This window comes from Pleurodeles waltl, chromosome 1_2 (assembly GCF_031143425.1).
Source record: "Pleurodeles waltl isolate 20211129_DDA chromosome 1_2, aPleWal1.hap1.20221129, whole genome shotgun sequence".
Lineage (NCBI taxonomy): Eukaryota > Metazoa > Chordata > Amphibia > Caudata > Salamandridae > Pleurodeles > Pleurodeles waltl.
Genome location: NC_090437.1, coordinates 197,750,406 through 197,775,275, shown reverse-complemented (window position 1 = coordinate 197,775,275; position 24,870 = coordinate 197,750,406). Strand labels below are relative to the sequence as shown.

The 24,870-nt window shown below is 42.6% G+C and overlaps 1 protein-coding gene across 1 annotated transcript in view; it reads left to right on the top strand.

Annotated features, from left to right (window-relative positions):
• Positions 1-21,796, top strand: part of LOC138299495 (sialic acid synthase-like) — a 208,596-nt gene extending 186,800 nt beyond the window's left edge. The window contains exon 6 of the mRNA XM_069237774.1: positions 21,088-21,796. Within this exon, the coding sequence (XP_069093875.1) occupies positions 21,088-21,291 (204 nt within the window). The 3' untranslated portion in view covers positions 21,292-21,796. The remainder of the gene's footprint in view (positions 1-21,087) is intronic.
• Positions 21,797-24,870: the final 3,074 nt, after the last annotated feature.

The window sequence follows — 24,870 nt, the reverse complement described above, 5'->3', positions numbered from 1 at the left end:
CTTGGTCCTAAGGCACGGCAATTGCCCCTTCTGCATAGGGAAGTACCCCAATCTCTCCTCTATATTGTGACATAGTACCATAGTACCATTCGCCAATGGGGAAGCGTAAGGCCAAAGACAGCCCGACTTTAGGCTCTGGCAAATCCAAAATACTCAAAATCAATAAGACTATGTTACCCCACACTAGCCATGTTGCCAAGGAAATAGACGATTTAATAGAAGAGGTAGAACAGATTCTAAACAACAAGGAGAAGCCTAGTCGAAAGGGCTCAAAATCTGGCACGCTTATTCCATTTCTAACATCTAGTTCACACACTGTTGTTAACTCACATTCTGTCGCCTCATCTCACCAACCACTCCAACAGTCGTTGCCTTGTCAAGATCCCATTGCCCTCCTTACACCCTATTCTGAATTAGATGCTCCTAGAGCTTGCACACCTCACCCTTCAATTTTATGCTCTAATCGTTTTTCTCCGCTGGCATCCATTGATTCGGACAATCAGCAACCAGCCGTCTCAACTCTGCCATGTACAGTGAGTCCTCCTCTACAAAATGATCTGTTCACATTGGTGTGTAGCCTTAAGACTGAAGTTGGCGAGTTGAGAGCATTATTGCTTGAAATTACCACCCTTCTTAAAAACAAATATTCTTCCCCTATTAGCGAGCCTAACTCAAACCTTTTGCCTACCATGCATCCACCTGCAAAAGGCGTTTTATCAAACGGGCCTCTTTTGCCACTAGCTTGTGCTGCAGGTCCCATAGACGATCAGTGTCCTGCAAAACAGCTTACGTCCTCTTTTGGAAGAACTACTCCTCTCCTTCTTAATGTTCCCTTCAAATGGGATATTACCAAAGCTTCATACCACAATCATAAATTAATTAGCAACAACTACATATACATGTGCAATGTTCCACCTTTGCCTCCAAACGTGAGAGAAGACAAAGCCTCACTAACAAACAAGGTCTTGCACTGGGTGAGACATACCAGGGGTTGTGGTTCAATCATCCATGATGACATTGTATCTGTCGAACGATCTAATGGTTCCCCTGGTCTCTCTGGTCCTAGTGACTTTATAACACTTAGGTGGTCATTCCGACCTAGGCGGGCGGCGGTTGCCGCCCGCCCGTCGGAAGCCGCCTGAATACCGCCCCGCGGTCAATAGACCGCGAGGGGTATTCTGACTTTCCCGCTGGGCCGGCGGCCGATCTGATTCAGATCGCCCGCCGGCCCAGCGGGAAAGCGCCTTCCACAAGGAAGCCGGCTCGGAATCGAGCCGGCGGAGTGGAAGGCGTGCGACGGGTGCAGCAGCACCCGTCGCGCTTTTCAGTGTCTGCATCGCAGACACTGAAAAGCCTAGTTGGGCCCTGTTAGGGGGCCCCTGCAGTGCCCATGCCATGGGCATGGGCACTGCAGGGGCCCCCAGGGGCCCCAAGACGCCCGTTCCCGCCGGCCAGGTTCTGGCGGTAAGAACCGCCAGAGCCAGGCCGGCGGGAAGGGGGTCAGAATCCCCATGGCGGCGCAGCATGCTGCGCCGCCATGGAGGATTCCCCAGGGCAGCGGGAAACTGGCGGGAGACCGCCAGTTTTCCCTGTCTGACCGCGGCGTTAGCGCCGCGGTCAGAATGCCCTTAGGGGCACCGCCGGCCTGTCGGCGGTGCTCCCGCGCCCGTTGGCCCTGGCGGATTGTATCCGCCAGGGTCAGAATGAGGGCCTTAGTCTTAAAAGCCCACATTTGGTAGCAGGCCTCATGGAAATGGAAGCACGGTCTATACGCAGGAAGTCCTCAGCAATTACTCTTTCAGCTAGCTGTCCTATTGCTAGCTATATGTGTGTGAACCCTTCCACTAGATCAGCCAATTTGGTCCCGAACTATTCTACAACTACTCAAGATATAAGACCAACAGGCCATCAGGTCCAGAGAGATCCACTCCCTGATTTGGCCCCTAAGTCCTGTTTTGGCCCTGTTTCAAGGGCCCAACTAACCCATGATCCTGGGGCTACCTCGGATATTGACTGACTATGTCTCACCAACCTTTGCACAGCTACAGCAGCCATGAACTTTCCATCTAATTCACCTTGCCCAGGCTCTCTTCTTTTATCGGACCCACAACCTGGAACTATTAATAATACCACAAGTTTATTTAAGGCGAACCCCGTTGCCAGTTACGTCCAAGTTGATACTACCACGAACTCAAACATCTTTTGTGCCCAGCACACAGCAAAACTTTTGTCCTGGAATGTGGCTGGCATTAACAGCAAACTTGTTGACACTGAGTGGGGGGCATTCGTCGGAACTTTTAACGTCTGCATGTTCCAGGAAACATGGGCAACGCATTGTACATACAAACAAGGGTATAGCTCTTTTTTCAAGCCTGCTAAGCCATCTTTAGCTGGCAGGGCGGCAGGGGGTTTAATCACATGGGTAAAATCTACAGAGGGGAGTGGTACAAAGGAGATATATGTGGATTCCCATGATATTTTGGCCGTTGCTATCTACCCAGCCTCAGGCTCTCCTGTCCTTTGTCTAAATATTTATAGCAGACCGGGACCCTCAAATCACCGATCTCCCACTGTCGAGCTATTGAATATCTTAATCTCAGACCTTTGCCTCAAATATCATATCATAATAGCTGGTGACTTTAACGTTCTACTTGAACTTAATGCAGATCACATAGAGGTCATGCAGTCTGAAGATAGTGTATGGAATATCCCTCCTCCTGCGACTTCTCATTCTACCCAGCAAAATTCATATAAACCATGCGTTAGGGCCTCACAGATAGTGGATCTCATGATATCCCATGGCCTTCGTTTGGGTAATGGCCGCTTTCCAGCGGACATTCCGGCCAGACCAACCTTCTTCAGGGGCTCATATAGCAACAAATTGGATTATATCCTCTTTGATTTAAGACTATGGCACCATATTCTAGACCTAGAGGTGGGCTTTCCCCATACTAGTGATCATGCTCCCCTCCAGATCACATACAAGAGACCTCTCCTAGTAGGGGTCGCATTTCCTCCTGTCTCCTCTACTGCTATGGAGCTGTCTAGTAATAGGCGTACCGTCAGGTGGGACTCCTTTGTGCAATCAAACAAGCTTCAAGGAAAATTGCGTGCCCTAACCTCTTCTCATCAGTTATTTGATACCAACCTTATTCTGGCTCCATTAGAAATATTGCCTCTCCATCTGGACCTTTTTGCCACTTTGAAAGAGCTGTTTACTAAACGTCCTAGGGCACTGACTATCTCCTGTATTCGACCACATACTAAATGGTTCAACAAGAGGTGTAGGGAGGCCAAAAATACTTTGGCCATCGCGCTAAGGACCAAGGACAGATCAGGCATCATCAATGCTAGACGCCATTATGCTTCTACTTGCAATAAAAGTAAACTCGAGTACGAAGAGGGGCTATGGAGCAATTTACTTGAGGCAGCTACCGTCCATGATTCCAAACGGTTCTGGCTCCTAGTTTCCTGTGGTGATCAGAACCGCGCATCTCACCTGGAGTCTTATATCCCTCCTGACATCTGGCTCTCCTACTTTAAGGAATTGTATGGACCATTGCTGGCAAGTCATTTTCCTGACATAATTTCGGAGGAGCTAACAACTTTTGACGAGCCCATGTCTTTCTTGCCCCCTTTTACACTGAACGAAACTGTGTCGGCCATTGCAGCCCAGAAAGCAGCAAAAGCCCCTGGGATGGACGGGATCCCCTCTGATATGTTTAAAGTGGACCAGAATACCTGGGGCCCATATATTAACAGACTTTCTAATGCCATCTTGATTAGCAGAATTTATCCTGACTCATGGAAAGAGGTGATCATAGTGCCCATCCATAAGAAAGGAGAGAGGAACAACCCGGGTAATTATAGACCTATCAGCCTCCTCGACAACCTTCAAAAAATTTTCTGTTATCAGTTGTTGAGCAGGCTGAACAAGTGGCTAGTTGAAAATCAAATCTTAAATCATCTACAAGCGGGCTTCAGAGAAAAAATTAGCACATTAGATCAGATATTTCGTTTTACTTCTATTAAATGGAAAGTTGTCGATGTTGATTTAGGCCACCTATATGTAGCATTTGTAGACCTAAAATCGGCCTTTGATCTAGTACCCCGCCACAAACTGTGGGAAGTTCTGTCTAAAATAGGAGTCCCGTGCTCTATTTTAAATATTATCAGGGATCTTTACACTGGCAACTATGGTAGAATTAGATGGGGCCCACAAGGTGAATTAACAGAAAAATTCCTTACTGCCCGAGGTGTAAGACAAGGTTGCGTTCTTGCCCCTACCTTATTCCTTCTCTTCATAAACGCATGCATCCCTTATCTTATGGAGTGCTCTAACGACTCGCCTAAAATAGGAGGGCAGAAGATCCCCTGCCTTCTTTTTGCCGATGACACCCTGCTGGTATCTCAAACAGCCACAGGCCTTTCAACCCTGCTTTCAAGATTCATTGACTATTGCAATGATTATGGGCTTGAAATTAACCGATTAAAAACCAAGTGCATGGTGTTTGGCGATAGGAAAGGCAGAATGAGACGACCTATTTATTTAGAGGGTGCCGCGCTGGAAAGAGTCAGCGACTTTGATTATTTAGGCCTGAAATTAGAAGACTCGCACAAGTGGCAGCGCCACATCCAGAAGGCAACTTTACGATTGCAACAGCGAGCGAGTGGCATTGCAAGATTTGCAGCTAGATCTCCTAGCTTTGCCATGACGCCCGCAGTAGAAATTTATAAACTACAAGCAAGAGGGGGAGCAATTTATGGAGCTGAACTGTGGGGCCACTGTTGCCTAGATGATTTGATAAAAGTGGAGAACTCTTTTTTAAGGTCACTGCTAAGAGTTCCTTCCAGTACCCCACTGCTCCCAATACGCATGGACCTAAATCTCCCTTCTATCAGCCAGATTGTTGCACTCAAGCCCCTGTTGTACTGGATTCGCTTATGGTCAACAGATTCTCTCGTCCATTATAGATGTGCGCTAGTTAACTTGATGGCCAACAACACTAGCTCCAAAATCAAGTGGTGTGCATATGTAGAAAGGACCCTCTCGCTTCTTGGTTTGGGGTCCTATTGGAAGGAACCATTATCTATCCCTAAGAACGCAACCCAGACACTAAAGGATGCTTTCTGGCTCCACGCTCAACTTTCCCAATTGTCCGCTGTCTCGCCATCATCCATGACGGGAAACTTTCTATATTTTAAATGCCATTATGAATTTGCCCAATATATGGATATAGTATCTTCTCCGTTTGCTCGTTCATTATACATCAGATTCAGGGTGGGCTCCCTTCCTTTGCGTTCCCTCACATATAAATGGTCTAATTTTAGTTGTTCTTCTAAGATGTGTCCGATGGGCTGTGCCAGAGAAGAATCAGTAACTCATATTCTCTTCCAATGCCCGCATACTCCAAACAAAGAGCCCGTTGGATTATTCCTCTGTGCAGAAGTAAGGGTTTTAAAAACTGCTCGCTAGCTTTGAGAATTTTTAAATCTGATTCATCGGTTTTAGTGGTTTGTTGTTTGTCAAAATATTTAGATTCAATCTGGAGTATCAGACTGAACACACTTAAAAAAGCAGAGGGAAATTTAACAATGAATGTGGCAAGCAACAATTGATGGACTTATCATTGTATGCACATATTACTTTTATTGGTTCAGACGTATTCCCTACCTGTTGTTTTTATCTCGTTTTGTTCTTAGATACTTTTTAAATAGAAACATCCTTTTTATCTGATATGGTTTGCCAGGCTTGTATTTTATTCTTTTACCCACAATGTGTTTTTACGTATAACTATAAGGTGCGATTTTCCAGTAGGGAACTGTTTATGTGTAAATATTTCTCTCTTCTTTTTTCTCTCCTTTTTAATCTTTTATGACTTAAATTGTTTATCATGTAGCTTGCCTTTCCTTTTTTATGTGATGTGCTTTTATGGTATTTATATTTACCGAAATAAAGCTAATGATGATGATGAAAAAAAGACTCAAAAATTGTAAAAACCTTTCTCATAAAAGGTTGTGAAAGACTCCAAAATTGTGAGTTACTAATGCCAGAATCTTAAATATGTGGGCAGTGGAAACAGAATTGTCAAAACCTCAGTAGGCAAATACAGTCGTTAAAATTATATGAAGGAGTCACACAATATAGAGATTTCGTCATAATAGAGGGATAAGTAAAATTATTAGAGTCATGGGGTCGCTAATAAACAGATTATGTTGTGATAAAAATTACAAAAATAGTCAGTGTGTTCAATTTATCAGGGAATATCGATAGCTAGTGTGAAGACAGTTTATCTAGGGGTGAGTGAGGACCATGGAATTTCATCATTTAGTCCCCGGGTTGAGGTACCCAGCCGGAAAATCCAACGTTGTTCGATTCTAAAGAGAGACTGTGTAATGTTGGGTTTGACTCCCCTCTTGTTTTTAACTTTGGTCTCCATCACAGTAGTATTGATTAAAATCATGATTATTGAGCGTAGATGGATAACCAATTTTACTTCTGTTTTCTCTCCTATACTACTTGGGTAATCTCAGATACCCTTCCTTATCTCTAACTATCAGTAGAGCATATACGGTTAAGAGCCCCCTCAGTGGAGCCCGTTAGGCATTGCAGCACCGGCCTAACGAGGAGCTTTCCCAATGATGAAATCTTACATCCAATGTGATGCTTGAGGGTTCTCGTTCCTGTAGAAAATAGTCCCATTTATTTTGGAACAGTGCACCCCTCTTTTCTTACTGTCATCTTCCTGGGGTCTGTCCAAGCATCTGGGATCCATTTTGGCTCTCCTTAGCACATTTTGCTGTGTTTGCGCCGCTTTTTGACGCTATTGCATCAAAAAAAGGTTTGTATCCGGTTTGCGATGTTGTAAACCGGCTCACAGTCATTTTCGCCGCGTTAACATTGTTTTTCTTTACAGCGTAACGCATTGGTTTGAGTAAAAAAATATGACTCACACCTGTGGTTTGCGCCGCCGTGCGTCAAAGTATAAATTTGAGGTATGAGCGGCGCAAGTAAATGGCGTTAGCCGGCGGTAAATGTTTTGATGCAAAAATACGTCGTCGCAGTTTTGTGTCAAAAAGTATAAATATGGCCATAGGAGACTCAGAAGTGTAGTTAGGAACAGGAAAACTCCACTTTTTGTATAAGAGAGTTCCATGCACAACACGAAATTTGGTAATAACAAATGTCAACCAGTAAGCAAAAAAAAAACTGTGGAGTGTGTTTTTCTCCTCTCAATTCAAATAAAACCAAAAGTCAGAATTGAAAGTTTACTTGTTCGTATTGGTCACAATAAGCACTTCGATGGTTCTGCAGTCTTCCATTTCTGGTGGTTTTGTACTCCTAACACACCAGGACAAGACGCTGCATTTACATGTGCTTCGGTGTCAAATGTTCGAGTGTTTGCATTTAGCACCAAGACGCAACTGGTTCGATTAGCCGGTAAACAAACCTCAATCCGGAACCTTGGTTCAGGTTTAGAATAAGCAAAGAAAGAGGACTGTGGGATTACGCACAATATCACCACTTGCTTTCAATATATCAATATCGGTCCTGAAAATGAAAAAAAAAATACTTATTAAGCTCTGCTTGGTGGGGGGCAGTGTTGCTGGAGGGTGATGTCTACAGGAAGGGCTTGTGGCAGGAATTAACAGGGTAATTCTCTCGAGCAGAGGTTACGCTGCTTGGGTGTCCTGAATTTTTGTGATGTCTCATGTCACCACTGCAGTATTTCCAGTATTGCTCAGCAGGGTTACTATCCTTGTAATTAAAATGTACCTGCACTTCACAGCAGGGTTATTATACTTTAAGTGACCAAAATAGCCTCTTCTCATACCTATTTTTTCTTAGTTACATAGCAAAACAAATGAGACCCATTTAATTTTTAGTACCATTGGGATAACCATTGGCGTTCCTGTACTTTCCATTTTATGCAAATGTATGTATTAGATGTACAGTGAATTTACAATAATTGTGGATACAATACATGGAAAAATTTTAATTCGATGATGTTTTCTAGGTATACTTTTGAGAAGGCACCAAAATTAATTGCATGTTCCATATGTGTATTTATTGTTGCAAATTTATGTATTGGTCCACATAATTTTACTGCAAATATAAAGATAAGGTCCATGAAGTATTTTCCACTCCGGGCAGCAACCGGTTTGCTCATTTTAGCACTTTTTCTATCGGAATTGTTTGTGTTTTTAATATTGTCAAATTTACTAATAATCTAATCTGTATTTAAATTGTTATCACATTTCTAAAATACAGAAAATGGAAAAAGAGAAAGCCTACCTCACTGATATTCACAATATTGTTCGGCTTGAGACCCAATCCATATTGGAATTTTACGACTCACCAATTAGCACCTAGGGCCAGATGTAGCAAAGTATTTGCACGTCGCAAACGGCGAAAATCGCCGTTTGCGAGGTGCAAATGCCTCTTTGCTATGCAGAAATGCATATTGCGAGTCGGGACCGACTCGCAATATGCATTTCAGAATCGCAAATAGGAAGGGGTGTTCCCTTCCTATTTGCGATTCGGAGTGGCATGCAATACCATTTGCGACCGCATATGCGGTCGCAAATGGCATCGCAGTTACCATCCACTTCAAGTGGATGGTAACCCACTCGCAAATTGGAAGGGGTCCCCATGGGACCCCTTCCAGTTTGTGACTGGACCCACAAATATTTTTTCAGGGCAGGGAGTGGTCCAAGGGACCACTCCCTGCGCTGAAAAAATACCGAAACTAAAGGTTTCGGTTTTTTTTTTAAGTGCAGCTCGTTTTCCTGTAAGGAAAACGGGCTACACTTAAAAAAAAAAAAAATGCTTTATTAGCAAACAGTCACGAACACGGAGGTCTGCTGACTACAGCAGGCCTCCATGTTTGCGAGTGCCTCTACTCACTATGGGGCCGCAATTTGCGACCCACCTCATGAATATTCATGAGGTGGGTCATTGCGACCCCATAGCGAGTCGCAGTCGGTGTCTGAGACACCGTACTGCATTGCAAATTGCGACTTGCAATTTGCGAGTCGGATGGACTCGCAAATTGCAAGTCGCAATTTGCAGACTTGCTACATCTGGCCCCTAGTTCGGTTTGCAAAATTATTTACTGTTCGTAAAAACGCTAGTTGCACATTGCAAGCGGTTTTTAGTGTACGAGTCCAAATTCCTGCAATGGGGACCGCCAAAGTCACTAAATTAACCATAAAATTCCTGTGTTCAAACAGACTGACTATACTAATGTCTGTTGGCATATTTGGAAATTTGGTGACATGCTCTTACCTTAGCTATCTTGTTCTGTGTATTTATAAACATTTTTTATGGATGTCGCTGGATCTTTTAAGCACAGACACCTCGGTTCAGTTATTGAACTTGTCTAATGAATTAATATCAAATGGCATTTTAAACATATTTTTTGTGTTGTGGATCTCAGTTGCGAAAATATGTCATTCCTCAAAGACCAACTGCTAACTGTAAAAGAATAATATCCTTAACATGGAAACATTATGAGGCAAAGGAGTGAACTTCAGCACCACGGTCCTCCCTCCTCTCATCTGCCTATGATAACCTACACACACCTGTACGTCTAATTTCAAAATATAGGAGTTTGCACAATTTTTTAGATGAGTGAACCTGCCTTGCATCAATGAGATGCCAAGTAGGCGTCCCTATCCAAAAAATGGTGCTACCCCCATAGCTCCATATTCATCCCACCATGCTAAAATGATGCACGGGTGGGAGGAGGGGCTAAATAATGGTGCTAAGCTTGCTTAGCACCATTATTTAACACCTGGATCAAGTGTTAGGGGACTTGTGGATCAATCTCCATGATTAAACACCACAGAAATGGGTCCACTGGTGCCCTCCCCAAGGCCCAGGAACACCACCACCAGAGGGACACCGGAGGATGGGGACCCTATCCCAGGTAAGCTCAGGTAAGTATTTTTTAAATAGGTTTTTTTGCCATCGGGGGCTCTAACTTGGCACCCCCTGCATGGCACATGGTGCAATGGCCATGCCCAGGGGACACTTGTACCCTGTGCTTGCCATTGGGGTGGTGGACATGACTCCTGTCTTTCCTAAGACAGGAGTCATGTTTTTGGTGGTTGTGTGCCAGGAAATGGCGCTAGTCTGAGTAGAGGCATTTTTTTACCTCTAACCAGGCTAGCATCCTTTTTTAAGACGCTAGTCCAAGTCTAGCGTGGGCTTGCGACATTCAATTAATGCGGCTCCCAGCTGTCGTTGTATAATGAAGCAAGCCGGCGCTATACTTTTTGGTGCAAAACTGCATTCCCACAGTTTTGAACCAAAAAAGTGTAAATTCAGGCCCAAATTTAATGCATCCATAGCACTAGCATTATTAGGCATTACGTTGTGATGATGACCCAGCAGTCGTCTTTATTAAGGTGCACTAAAAGGGCACTGGTAGTAACTTCTCTGTGCTAGCCCCATCCACAAATAAACGACCCGGAGATCTGCAGGAATGAACAGAGGGATCTGACACAGTCTCTTAGAATTAGATCAGGCATCTGAACTATTTCCAAAGAAGAGGTGGGATAGTAGCATACAAAATACTTTGCAGTGTATTTACCAACATATGCTTGAGTACTCCTGCTATCCATTTTTGCACTTTTTTGGAGGTCCGTTTAATGTATGTTGTGTGTGTGAGATTACGCCAGCAAACGTAGCACAAAACTTGAATAAATATATCATGTTGTGTATTGCAGGGTAAGGTAGGAGCACAAAGACAAATGCACAAATCCAAATGGATATATTTTTTATCAGTATACAAGGACTTAGTACAAAATTCAAGCCAGCATCACAATTAGCCAAGGAAAACATTTAACTGACCTTTGGAACCTTTGTTACCTCTGCGTGCTAAGACAGTCAAAACCAACAGAAGCAAAGTAGGGGGTGTGGAGGGTGAGAGCAAAAAGGATAATATTTGGATAGAACACATTTTTTCCCTTAACAACAACATGGTAAGGGATGGAGGAGAGGGGGAGGAAAGAAAATCAAAGCAGATATTTCTTCAAGATTGTCCATGACAAGGTTCCAACCTTTGCCTGCTTCATGAAATGATCATATATAGTTTGCCGTCAAAGGGTTCATTTGTAGATCCTTAGGGCATTTTGGGATCAGTTGCAGAGAAATCCTGCTCAACGAGAATGCTCACTGAATGACACCCCCGGGTGGAATCACACTGTCTAAGATGTCTGGGGAAATGTTCACATAAACGTATTGGTAACTATATTAGGGTCTTCATAAACATCACCGGACACTGCACCCAAATGCACCTGAACACCCTCTTCAAACTCCAGTATTGACTGTTTTGGATGATGACACAATGTTTGCATAAGCCTAAAATACTTAGGGCCATATGTACTAAAGCATTTTCCAATAGACACAGAATTGGTAACACCCTGTGATACATCTAGTCTTAGTCCCAGACTTCTCAATGTGTCCAGGTAGCCACATCCTAAACCACTCACGGACCAATGTCATAGCCTCTGGTCCTATGAAAGGTATTATATCTTTGGTTGGACTTTTTTGTTGGGATTAAATCCTGGCTCTCATCTCCTTCATGTCAAAAATAGTGCTTCTCCTTCTTCCATTTCAAAAATTTGGTTTTGACCCACAAGAGATGTACTTTGGAGATGAGTGGTGTTCCTTTTAACAGCTGGAAAAGGGAAATGCTACCAATGGACTAGAGAGAAATTTTATACATCCACTACCTATCTTTAAAATTTCAGAGACACGGGGATATGTCCTTGGGGGACAAGATGAATACTTTCTTTAACATACTTATTGAAACGTACCTTATGGGTATTGCAATGTGGGTCTTTAAATGCAGGCTTGATGTGCAGATATATTATGGAGAAAGAGAAACTCCGACATTTCCTCAAAGTAAATTTTACTCCATTTTGAAGTAGCAATGTCTACAAGATCATTTTCTGTACTGAACACTTCCATGAAGAACTCAAGTGCCTCATATGTGGTTACTCTCCCACCAAATTTGACCTTGGGCTATTCAGAATGCTAATCTATAAGGACAATGGTATACTACTGTACATGTGAGTGGGTGAACTCTTAAATGTTTCAGCTACAACAAAATCCAATTTTTGCCCCGGACAACTTGTCTGTAGTATGAGTTGCATAGATTGGGTAGCACTTTTGCAATTTGTATCACATGCAGTGTACATTTCACATCATCTGAGCAAATTATCATCTTCAGCATACTCCCCAGTCTCTAAAATGTACTTTTGAGTAGGGGATTTGGAACAAACATCACAATTAGCCCCTTGTGAAAAATCAACATTAGTGATTCTCAGACAGCTCCTGGGGAACAAACGTTTTGCAGTGGAAGACACTGTCTCCCACTATACTCGTTTGCAAAGAGACTTAGGGAAAATAATATAATGTTGCTTTTATATTTTGAACTGAGGTCATCCCTCATAAGTGTATTTTTTACATGATTGAGTAATTTGTCCTTCACATGTTCAGATAATCACTGCTCTTCTGTAAACTATTTTCCTTGTGTGAAACGAACATTATTAATGCATGCAACAATATTTATCTTACGCTCATCAGGCTCGCTCACAATGTAGTCTGGGCATGGTAAATGGGAGAAACAGTCCACAGCTTGGTTCTTGCTCCCTGGCACATATGAAAGCTCAAAATAATATTCTCGGAGCTTTGCACAGTGCCTAGCAATCTCTACATTCGAGACAAAGGCTTTCCCCTTGTGTAGGCGTTTATGTATTAGTACATGATGGCTGCAATATTCCTCACAAAATTCCCATTGTACTAACTCAACCCAGCAAAGAATATCTTATTTTCTGGCAAAAGAGTATCTTAGATGACACTCATCAATTACTCCTCAGAATCACTCCTTTGGCAGAGACAGTGTGACCTAAGTAATCATCCTTGGGTTACATCATCATCCTTCTCTTGCTGTATGCTAGGTGGATGTTCCTCGGTTACTTGCACAACTTTTGTTTTGACAGTTCGTTTACCATAATATCAGATATTAGTAAAGGGCCTTGTTCACCTGCAGATGTTACATTCTTTGGTAATTGCTGGGTAACTTTTGCAGGTTGCCATATAAAATGGATTCCTGCAGTTGTAGCTCAGAGCTTAAGAATCACATCACTTCTGCAGTTTCTCATAGGCTCTTTATTACTTTGCTTCCCGCTTACGCAAACTCAATTTCCTCTTCTGTCATGCTTGCCCTCATAGCCTTTCTTTATCCATGTCACAGATTGCTCCTTGGTTGCCTGACACACTGGCTAGCAAGATGCCCTGCTGTTTTCTCTGCACATTTCACCAGTCAATGCTGTGTCAACGATTACTGCAAATGCCAAAACACTAAGCCAGGTTCTGCCATGAATGCTGCTGCCAAGCCTTCATTTTTCAAATGGTGGCACACAAGATTGGCCTGCTTGTGCTTATAGTCAAGAAAATGAGCTCAATAAGATGGTGAAATAGATATATTTTTATTAGCAGGCAATGACTTAGAACAAATTTAGGATAGCATATCGTCTCTCCAAGGAAAATAGCTAATTCACCTTTAGAATCTTCATGACCTCAGCATTCTAAGCCAGGCAAAATCCAAAGATGTAAAAGGGTGAGGGGCACAATCAAAAGGGAAACAGCGTGCACATAATGCAAAGCTGGAGGAAGCCTGATTCATATTTCCTTGAACAAATCATTGACCTATAAAATTAGAATTTGTTTAATGTTGAATTTAACAGGCAGTAATGACTACATATTAATAACAGTACAGTTCAATGAGCGCAAACCATTCAGATATGACTTTAAAATCAAAACTCTTTATCAGCAATCACAACAGCACAGTGAAACAAAGTAGGCAACCCCAAACACAAATTTGCTATTGAATAGAAATTAGCAACTCTCCCTGAATTGCACAGTGAGAAGTAACAGTATGATAACCCGTATTTCCAGTATTTTGTAGGATTGCCCTGTGTTTCAGGAGTTTTTCATGAGTTCCGTACTCATAATCTGTGGACTGCTGGAAACCCTCTGCCTCGTTGTTATGATGGCCACCTGACACCTGCATCAAAAGAAACTGAGTGTGGCAGTCAGCCTGGGACATGAGATAGTCCACCTCAGGGGCAAAGCTTGGAGATTTAGGAACATTCTTATGAAGGTTTTGCATTCCTTTTGTACCATGCAACGGTGCGCAAGGGCAACACAAACTTTAAGTCAGATTTATCAAGCCAAGCAAGACCACCTTGCACTGCACCACATTGCTTGATAAAATCCAAAGTAACACAATGCGAATCGCTGCTTTGCATTACTCTCCCTCAGGAATGTGTTCCATGGGTCAAGTGTGAGTATTCCCACACATCCGCCTGTTGGGTTTGGCACATTCTTAGATCTACTAACTTTGGTAAACCTGGGAATGTGCCAAAATGCTACATCTCTACAGAGGAGACGTTAGATGGAGAAATATATTTGTTTCTTCTTGCTTTTTACTCCTTATAAGTGCTGCGTTATGCAACATACATAGAAAGAGGAAAAAGCCTCAGAAGATTGTTTTTGTGTAGGAAGATGTGCTTTCCTGCGCAAAACTATTCTGTATGCAACACATGCACCCTTGCACCATAGTGCAAGGGTGTCTGCATTGGTGCTAGGCAGCCAAAAGGCACCAGCAAACAGAAAGGACATCATTTTATCTTAAATATGGTGCATTCCTACCCTTTCACACTGCGTAACACAGTGGCTTGCTGCGCTGCATGGAGGCTGCCTAAATATTCCCCTTAAAATCACGGTCCAAGCACAAAAAGTGTTAATATGCACATTGCTGTGTACAGTGTAGTCAGTGTGATTTTTGAACACTGCATAGCAAGTGTTCAACCCAAGGTTGAACGTTCTTGTTGCATGAGATGCTTGACCTCTGGCAGGTAGTGATAGACATTAGACATAACACTTTGATCCTTAAAATTATTCACTATTCAAAATATCAAATGTCCTCCTAATCAAAGAAATCACAGTATTTATGACAAATATACATCAACTGGGGCAATACATTCTGATTGTCATTTTATATACAAGTTTACAAAGAATTATAAAAATGAGTCCGAACATGACCTCTTAATGTAAGAAAGACCTGGTTACTGTCCATTTCGGTCCCTACATGCCCCATTCTTGGCTAGCATTTCATTACAATTCTGACCTGCCGATGTTGAGTGGTACACATGCATGACCTGCCTTGTGAAAAGATGTTAGAATGTTGGACACCCTCATGACTTTGAATGTAAATGTTGAATCATTATGGTAAAAGAAACCTCTATGATAGCAAAGCCTACATGGGAAAGGTGAAATAAGCATTTTATGGTGGCATTTCATTCTGTTTTCAGTGTTCTTAAGCATGGACATCTGTGTACAACCGTAAGTCAGAGATTTGGATGGGGAGATTTTTAAAGAATTGATAGGTGTGGACTTAGCACTCTCTGCAGGGTCATCCACAAACATCTGGCCTTCACCTTTTCTATTTTTTTGATGAATTTGTTTTTGTTGGCCTTGGAACTCCATGCACTTTACCACTAATAACCATTACTAAGTGCTTGTGCTCATTCCCTCAAACATGGTAAAATAAGCTTGCATCTGACTGGAATATTTAATTTACTTATCAGTTCCTTCTAAAGTGGAATATCATATACCAAAGGCTGGTAAATTAAATGCTAACTGTGGGCCTGAAGCACGTATTGTGCCACTTACCTCAGTAGCACTTTACAATATGTCCTAGGCCTGCTATTGCAGCCTGTGTGTGAGAGAATTAAGCTGTCAATTTGATGTGGCAAAACAACACCTTTACCAAGTCTTAAACTCTATTTTTATTTCACATAAGCCATGTGTTTTCCACTTCTGTGAATCCTACCTCTCACGTAGGATAACAGTGGGTTACCTTATTACATTTAATGAGTGCAAGCAGGTAGGAAAGTGAACTTTGGCAACAATGCAGCATATAAGGAAAGCATATGATGCTTTTAATTCAAGCTCAGATTTTCCTGCCTAATCATTGAATCTGAATTCCTTGCTATTCTATTAGACTAAAGGTAGGTTCAGAGAAAAATGTCAACATTTCAGAAACTTCATTAGAAGTTCTGATGATGAGGGAGATGTGAGTAGCATAAAGCCACCTGGTCTACGGAAAAGGGAGAGGTCTGCTCTAGTCAAAGGGAATCTGAATCTCAGACTAACTAAGCACAACTTTAATCAACCTCAAAATCTTCCAGTAGTTGGCATCACAGCCACGGTAATTTCCACTAACTGGGCACAAATTTGAATCATATCTAATTAGCCTTTGCTCTCTGCAGTGCACATCTGTGTGACCTTGGATTACTTTCATGTTCAGGAATCCGAAAGGGGAGTTTGTCTTTACATCTCCTGGCTACTGGCCCCCGTCCTTGGCAACCCATCACACACTTCCTTCTCTATACTTAACAATGTGCTTCTCATTACGGTACCGTCCCACCTGCAGAGGGAAGAAAAATAATACACAAGGAAAACAAGCTTCATGTCGAAATTAAACACAGAAATTGTGTAGGCCTTAACTCCAGCCTGCCCAACACACTTTTAACACACATTTAATTATTAAAGTATACATGAAATTCTCATAAACGCAATATAGTAAGAAATGTTTATTGGAATATATAATTCTAAATGTTATAACACCAATACATTTGAATAATGTTTGCATAAATGCAATATACTTGAGATGTTTGCAGGCCTCTACTTATATGTGCACTCTGATAATATAGCTCTGCAGTGCACCACATCTACAGGGAAAGTGCTTCACACCTGTTATATATGCAGCTGAAAACTATTTTCCAAAGCATAATGGTACAGCCAGGTTATGTTCTGTCAAAAGAGACACCTACCTCAGTTGCACTTCAAAGGCACTGGCCCGGTTCACACACAGAGTACTTTATACTAGCCTATTTTGCCCCCAGACAGACTGGCACCAGAGCGGGCAGGGAGGCAGGAAAGTCTAGGGTAACTCCAGAAGCTTCTCACACTTCAAAGTGGGCACAAGGTATAATTATTGGACCCTCTGACCAACTCTTCAGATCACTTCTGGACCTGTGGAACATTCAGAAGAAGGGCTGCTCTGCTGCAAGAAGGACTGCTCTGCCGTCCTGCTGCTCTGCTGCCCTGCTGCCTGTGTAAGAAAGACTGGACACGCACCTTGAATCCAGAACCACCAGAGTGACTCCAAGGGCTTGTTAGCTGGTGTCGTGAGCAGAGCCTCAGGGACAGAATAGGCTCCAACCATTTTAAAACTGCACCTGGACTCTGCCTGTAGTGATGCATCCCCAGTCCTGGACTCTTAGCAGTTGGGATACATGTGCTCTGCCAGCCCTCTGTGTTCGCCATCAGAACTGACGGAGGGCAACAGAATCCGGCACAGCATCACAGCTCCTTCTTGAAACTGACACTGCAAGACACAACTTGAGACAACAGCCCACATTGCGTCTCAGAACTGCCCTCATCAAGGACATGAGGCAGGTTTTAAGGTTCTCCCTGATTTGAGGTAACAATGGTGACTACCTAAGGTGCAGGGGCAAGGTGTTCCAGCTATTTTATGCAAGATAGGCAAAGGATCTTCCTCCAGCAGAGGTCTTCCGTATGTGCAGTGCAGTGGCTAGTACCTGTTGAGCAGAGCAGAGAGGTCTGGTGGGGGAGTAGAAGGTGATGCAGTGGTTGAGGTAGGTGTGTCCTAGGTCGTGGAGGGCTGAGTGCAAAGTGCAAAGAGAATGCAGTCCTTTCTATTTGTAGTAATTCCATTGGACTATTTTTCCCTTTGTAGATGTTTTGGGGCCAATTGACAACCACATGCAAGAGTACATTAGAGGAGTCTACATTAGTACATAAAGGAAAAGCAAGTAGTGGAAAATCACTGTTAGAAATTGGGTTTCTGGTTGGCAGAGGTATGTGTCAATTCCTAGGAGGACACCAACACACCTTAAATTGATCTGTGCTCACCCCCTGGTAGCTTGGCACAGAGCAGTCATGCTTAACTTAAGAGGCAATGTTTTAAGTATTTCTGCAACCCCTCAAACAGTGAAACAGTGAATAAAAGCACATAAAAAGATACCACACCTGGTTAGATTAATCAAGCTTAATTTAATGAACAACACAATACCAGAACAACAAACATCCAATAAGTAGAGCCGGAGTTATGAATTTTTAAAGAATAAACTGAAATTTAGTGCTTAAAAGCATAAAGCTCCAACTGGGGTTATCTGTTCGCAAAAGACTGAGTCAAATCTGAGAGTTCAGACCAACTGCCATAAAGTGCAGGTCAGATAAAGGGACCAGCCTTAGCCCACTGAAAAGTACCTTGTTTGTATCAACTTCGAGAAAGATAAGGGTAGCAGAGGAGGGGATGAATTATTGTCGATCCTTGGGATGGAGGAGATGCGTCAGTTCAGAGCTGTGCAAAGTCAGAAATATGTTGAAAAGGGAGACGATGCTCTACACAATCAGCGATGCTCTGCACTCAATCCTTGCAGCAACGGTGATGCATTGGCATTGATGTAGATGCACCGGTTTCGAGTGCTGCAATGACATCAATGTGGAGATTCTGGGTAGAGCAGCACTTTATGCCAACTTCCAAGTGCCCAGGACTGGATTGGTACAACTTAGAAGGGCAAGATTCTCTGTTGGCAGAGTCAAGGTGCTGTGTAACCCTGGTCAGAGTTTGCAGAGTTACGCTACGCACAACTCAGCATAGTGGCCAAAACACACTGCTGTGCTATGTGGAGTTCTGCGAGCGGTTGAGTGGGTTTAGGTTGCGGCGTGAGGGCTGTTTTTTAGTGCTTGATATTTGTCCTTCACTTAAAAATCAGCATAAATGGCACCATGCACAGTGCAAGAGGCACTGCTTCTTTTCTGCCACTTGAGTAGATTTTATACTCAAGCAGCAGCTTCCACAAAGCGAGCGGGGGTTTCTCGACTTGAGAGGTAACAACCACCCGAGACCACCCTCATTGAGAAATCTCGCCGGGAGGTGATCTGAGTAAGATTTTCCTTGCTTGCACAAATGAGAAAAAAAACTGTTACACGTAGGTTTTTGGAACCTCGCACTCTAAGCCCACCCCTAGTACTGTAGTAGGTGAGTTGGGAGTCTTTTGTGTCCCTGAGACAACAGAAAGCAGGAGACCAGTTAGCTGGCCCTTGGAGTCACTCTGGTTAATTGGTTCAAGTGTTGTTGGTCTAGTCCTTCTCACCCAGGCAAGCAGGGCACGAGGTAATCACAGCAAGAAAGCAGTTCTTCCAGACCAGCAATCCTTCAGCTTCACAGCAGTTCTTCTTTCTGGCAGAGTATCCACAGGTCCAGAAGGGCACTGAATCGATAGAGTCAAAAGACCCGTTTTTGTACCTAGAGATGCCTTTGAAGTAGGGAGACTTCAAAGAAGGGCTCTGGGGTACACAGAGAACCTCCCTTCCTGCCCTGGCTTCAGTCTCATTACAAGGGTTTAATCAGTCCTTTATGTGGGGAGAAGACAGCTTATTCAGGTATAAGTATGAGGCTGTGTCCGGCTCATTCCATCCTGCCCAGGATGTGGATGATCATCAGTCAAACCTAAGTGTTGCAGTCTAGAGGGAATGCACAAAACCTAACTGTTACCCACTCCAGATGGGTAGTGGAGATAGGCTGCAGGAACACAGTGCTAAGAGCAGGAAAATGCCAACTTTCTAAAAGTGGCTTCTTCAACATTGTAACAATAAATCAGATGTTTCCAACAAAGAGTATTTAATATTACAATTCTGTAGGTAATAAAGATGACATACCTACCGCTTCTCAATAAGGAATTACAGCCTTTTAAATGTAATAAGGAATCCCCAATGTTACCCCATGAGAGGGGTATGCCTCACAGGGGTGAAAAAACACATATGAGATTTTTTGACTAGCAGGGCATGTAAAACTAAAAAATATATGCCCTGCTTTTTATTTACACAGCCCCCTACCATATGGACTACCTAGGGCCTGCCTTAGGGATGACTTCTATGTAATAAGAGGGAAGTTTAATGCTTGGTAAGGAGTTTTAAATGCCAAGTCAACATGACACTGTAACACTACATTCAGGCTTCAGTGGCAGGCCTTGAACATGTTTTAAAGTGCTACTTAAGTGGGTAGCAAAAGCAGTACTACAGGCCCATTAACTTACATGCCATGGACACACGTACTGCACTTTACCAGGGGCTAATAAGTGAATTAAATATGCTATACCAATCAAACCATGTATTAGGGAGAGAAAACACATACGTTAGCACTGGTTAGCAATGGTAAAGTGCACAGAGTCGTAAAGCAAACACAAATAAAGTTAGCAAAATTGGAGGCAAGCAGGCAAAAGATTTGGGGAAAGACCACCCTAAGGCTGACAGGTCTAACAACCACATTCATAAATCTTTAAAAGTAAGAATTAAAGTACACTAAGTAAACATTCTATGAAAAAATGAAAAGAACAAGCTTCAACTATTGAATGGTATCTCTACAGTTTGCCATTCAATGATACTCTGTTTCTCTTTTCCAAAACAGTTGCCTGTTTTCCACTTCTAACATCCTAACAGCGTAAGGGTGTGGACCAGGAGTGAAGTGGGAATTAGTTTTTTTCCATGCTGAGCTTGATGTCTTTTGTGCTCGTCATAAGGGGAAGTTGATGCTGTGAGAGTGGAGTATTGTGCTAACTAGATACCAGGTAATAAAACTGAAAAAAAGAGGGAAAGGGCTTGCAGGTTTATCAGATAAATTCAATTATAATCAGAAAAGAGCTGAGGGTGGGTGGGCAACATGAGATGCAAAGGGAAAAGGCAGCTATATGGTTCCCACTAATGAAGGAGAGTTCAATAAGCTCTGTGAAAAAAAATTCAAAGATTTTGGACTCACAAATGTCACACATACTAAGCAGGTGCAAAAATATCCAGGCATTTTATGAGAAGGAAACTACTTTCATTTACATTTCTGCCAATGTTAAAGATTTGTATCAGGTTATAATTATGTGCTATCAAACAGAATGATAGATGTTTGTCCATCTTTCTTTTTTCAGCTGGGAAAGTCTGTAGTCGCTAAAATGGACATTACTGCAGGCACTGTCCTCACCCTTAACATGCTCACTGTGAAGGTGGCAGAACCTCCTGGCTTTCCTCCTGAAGAGATCTGTAGCTTAGTGGGCAAGAAGGTCAAGATTGATGTTGGTGTAGATGAACTTATCACCAAGGAGACAGTAGAAGACAACAATAAAAAGTTGTAGTAATGAACACAAAGCACTTTGAGACTTTGTCATGACCTAGAATTGTAGTCTATGGAAAATATTAGAATTTGATCTTTTAAACTGCATTTGTTAATTTCTGAAGAGATCTGTAGCTTAGTGGGCAAGAAGGTCAAGATTGATGTTGGTGTAGATGAACTTATCACCAAGGAGACAGTAGAAGACAACAATAAAAAGTTGTAGTAATGAACACAAAGCACTTTGAGACTTTGTCATGACCTAGAATTGTAGTCTATGGAAAATATTAGAATTTGATCTTTTAAACTGCATTTGTTAATTTAAGTTCTATTTGTTGCACTATGTATACTTTATGTATTGGAAAGTTTCTTTATGAACGTGGTTTGAAATGTGTGTTCTTTTTTGTAAATTTATGATGGGATTTACATAGTTTGCCTTGTAATGCATGCTGTACAGTACGTGAAAGCTATCTATTCTTACAGAGTTCTTTATAAAAATAAATAATAAAATGACTAAATTGCAAAAGTAATCGTGCATGGTTTTGTATTCAGACTTTTATAAAAAAAGAGTGATATTATCTCAGATTTCATAAAATGGGACCTAAGACTCATACTGTTAAAACATACAAGAACATTTTTAGCAAAAATGATCAGTTCAGGGAATTTACACAATGTGTGGACTTTAAATACAAGAAGGCTCAGGAGCCCATGATGCACATCCAAAGACGGTAAGAGGAAAAACAACCTGTGGGACAGATTCTGGAATAAGAATATAGAAGGCTGGAAAATTCAGAAATATCTTCAGCAGTAATATTTAGATGTGAGTTCATGCAAGACTGATGGTATTAACGACAAATGTTTTTCTGAAGGTAAGGCAACATCAGGATGGGATATGGAAAGAGAAGGAGAGTCTTCAGGATGGTCTGAACACAGTGTTATATATGAACTCTAAAAAAAGGACAGATTAGTTTAGTGTACCCAGTGGTTGTAACACAAGATTTATCTTACATGTTAGTGGGCTACGTACAGCCCCAAGCCACATACCATGATTTTAAGAGGACAGGGGAAGCTCAGGCAAGACCTACTGTAGAGAAGAATGAGGAGACTAGATCATGGTGCTGCTAGAGACAAAGAAGCTATTATGAAAGTTGTGACTAAATAAGAAAATAGAGTAATATGAGTTTTTACATTTATTTTCCAAACAAGCTCAGTGCTTTTTGATCTTATTAATACATATACAGTAGGAGAAGATAGTCAGACTGTTTGTATTGCACCTAAAGCTAAAACAAAAGTTAGAATCAGGGTACTGATGAGGAACTTTGCTCCATGCAAATTCTGATGCAAAGTCATGGTCATCTGTACCCTCTGATGAATTTTTTTAGTGCTGACTGAGGGTAGACAACAAATTCAAGACATTGTAATAACCTAAAGCACATTTGTCTCCACAAGAAAGATTGAGAGTGGTAGTTTTAAAAACAAACAGTTTTAATAAAATATCTGCATAGTTGCAAACTCAAATCATCATAATTAATTAAATTTAGTAGCCAATACATAAATTCATTAGCTGATATGTTCAAAGAAATTCAGTATCGTAAGAGCAAAGACAAACCGTTATAAAGTTGTCTCAAACAAATTATAACAAATTAATTTCTCCCACAAAGGAAGAATCTTACACTGCTAAGCTAGGGGAAAGTTGTGGAAGATTTGGGAGGAGTCAGGATAAAGGGATTCTGCCAGAAAGCCTCTGAAAGGCAATAGTAAGCATCAGCTCATAAGCAATGGAAAAGAGAGTTCTAGTTCTCAGCTCCTCTGTTATAGCTTAAATCACACCTCTCTAACATGTCTTTATATCTAACATGATTCCAATGAGGAGGCCCAAACAGGCTAAGGTTGAAACAGATAAGGCAAATTCATTACCTTCTCAAGCTAAGGTATAAGGAAGTCTATCTAAAGGACCTTCAAACATTCAGTTATCCAAAATATATTAGGATACATTTGAACCAAGCTGTTCTCTAGAGGTGGTTGTTACTGCGTGCCTCACGATTGCATAAGAATAAACATTCAAGCGAGAACAAAAAACAATAGATACAACATTCAAAACTAGGGGTCAGGCTTCTTCTAGAATAAAGAGAGACATGAGAAGAAACAGGATTGCAGTCTGATGTTCGCCATCTAAAAACAAGGCCTATATCCTATATCTGATAGAGTCTTCTAGCTGCAGATTCCTTACCTTTAAATTCCCTGGCGTCAGCTTCGAATCTGGAATTTTTGGATGAGCAATACCCTGCACGTGCCGTCGGGTGGTGTTGTTTGGATCCATGTGGTGTCATCAACGGCGTGAGAGCCGTCAGTGACATCACGGTCACCTAGAAAGGCACCACCCCGGCATGGGTAAATCCGTTCCTTTCCTTCTGCGCCGGTTAAGAGCAGGTCCGGGATCGAGCTACCCTCTGCCTTTTTTAGCAGGCCTTTTTGTTGAAGATTTTTCGTGTTTCCACGAGGATGTCATAGAAGAAGACGGGGTTCAAGCCGCGTGCCGCCTGCCATTGTGCCATGTCGGTGACAGACCCCCTCAACAGAGACCAGGGCGCAAAGTCGCAATTGGCTCATGGTGCCCCACAGGTGGTGCAAGCCCCATTCTCATTCCAGATGATCCGGAGCCAGAACGATATCGTACAACACCGATTCTGACTTCGACGGTGCTGACACGGCCCAGAACAGTGCCTGAGGCTTATTTTGAACAGCCAGGCACAGGAGAGGAATGGGAGGGGTCTGAGGACCCTTTAGAGTATGGATTTCAGGAACAGGACTGGTATGAGAATCTAGGGGAAGCCAGTGGACTGGATACTTCTCCAGATACTGGTATGCTATCACCTCCTTCTGTGGCTACGGAGGAGGAAGCGTCATATGCCATGGTGGTGCGTAGAGCAGTTGAGGTTCTGGACCTAGATTTGCCTACAGTGCCGTCAGGACTAATCTCCTGACAGAGATGCTTCAGCCGGGGATTGCTACATCGGAGCCCTTCAACTAAGCCCTTACTGATGTCCTGCTGGGTACATGGTCCAAACCCACCACAGGGGCTCATGTAAATAGGACAATTGGCCTCCACCATCGACCAGCTCCTAAAGACCCTAGTTTCCTCACCCAACACCTTACCCCGGAGAGCTTGGTGGTCCAAGTCTCCACCTCCCATGGTGCCTTCCCTTCTGCTCCCCCAGATAGGGAATCAAAGATGCTTAACCAACTTGAGAAGAAGATGTTTTCTTCCTCCAGCCTGGCATTGAGGTCCGTAAACACCTCATGCCTACTAGGGATGTTTTTCCCATACTTTATGGGATATGGTGTCACAGGTGCTGCCACAGGTCCTGGAGGGCGTACGGGACACTCTCAATCAAGTTTACAATTCGGTGGTTTGGACCCGACCGACTCACTGGGCAGGGCAATTTAATCAACAGTGGCCCTTCGTGCCATGCCTGGCTTTGTACCACTGGCTTTTTGGGGATTTCCTGGCAAGCCTGATTGACATGCTGTTCAATTGTTCACGCTTTTTTGGAGAAAAGGCGGACTTGGTACTTGAGCGGTTCAAGGACTCTCGAGGTACTGG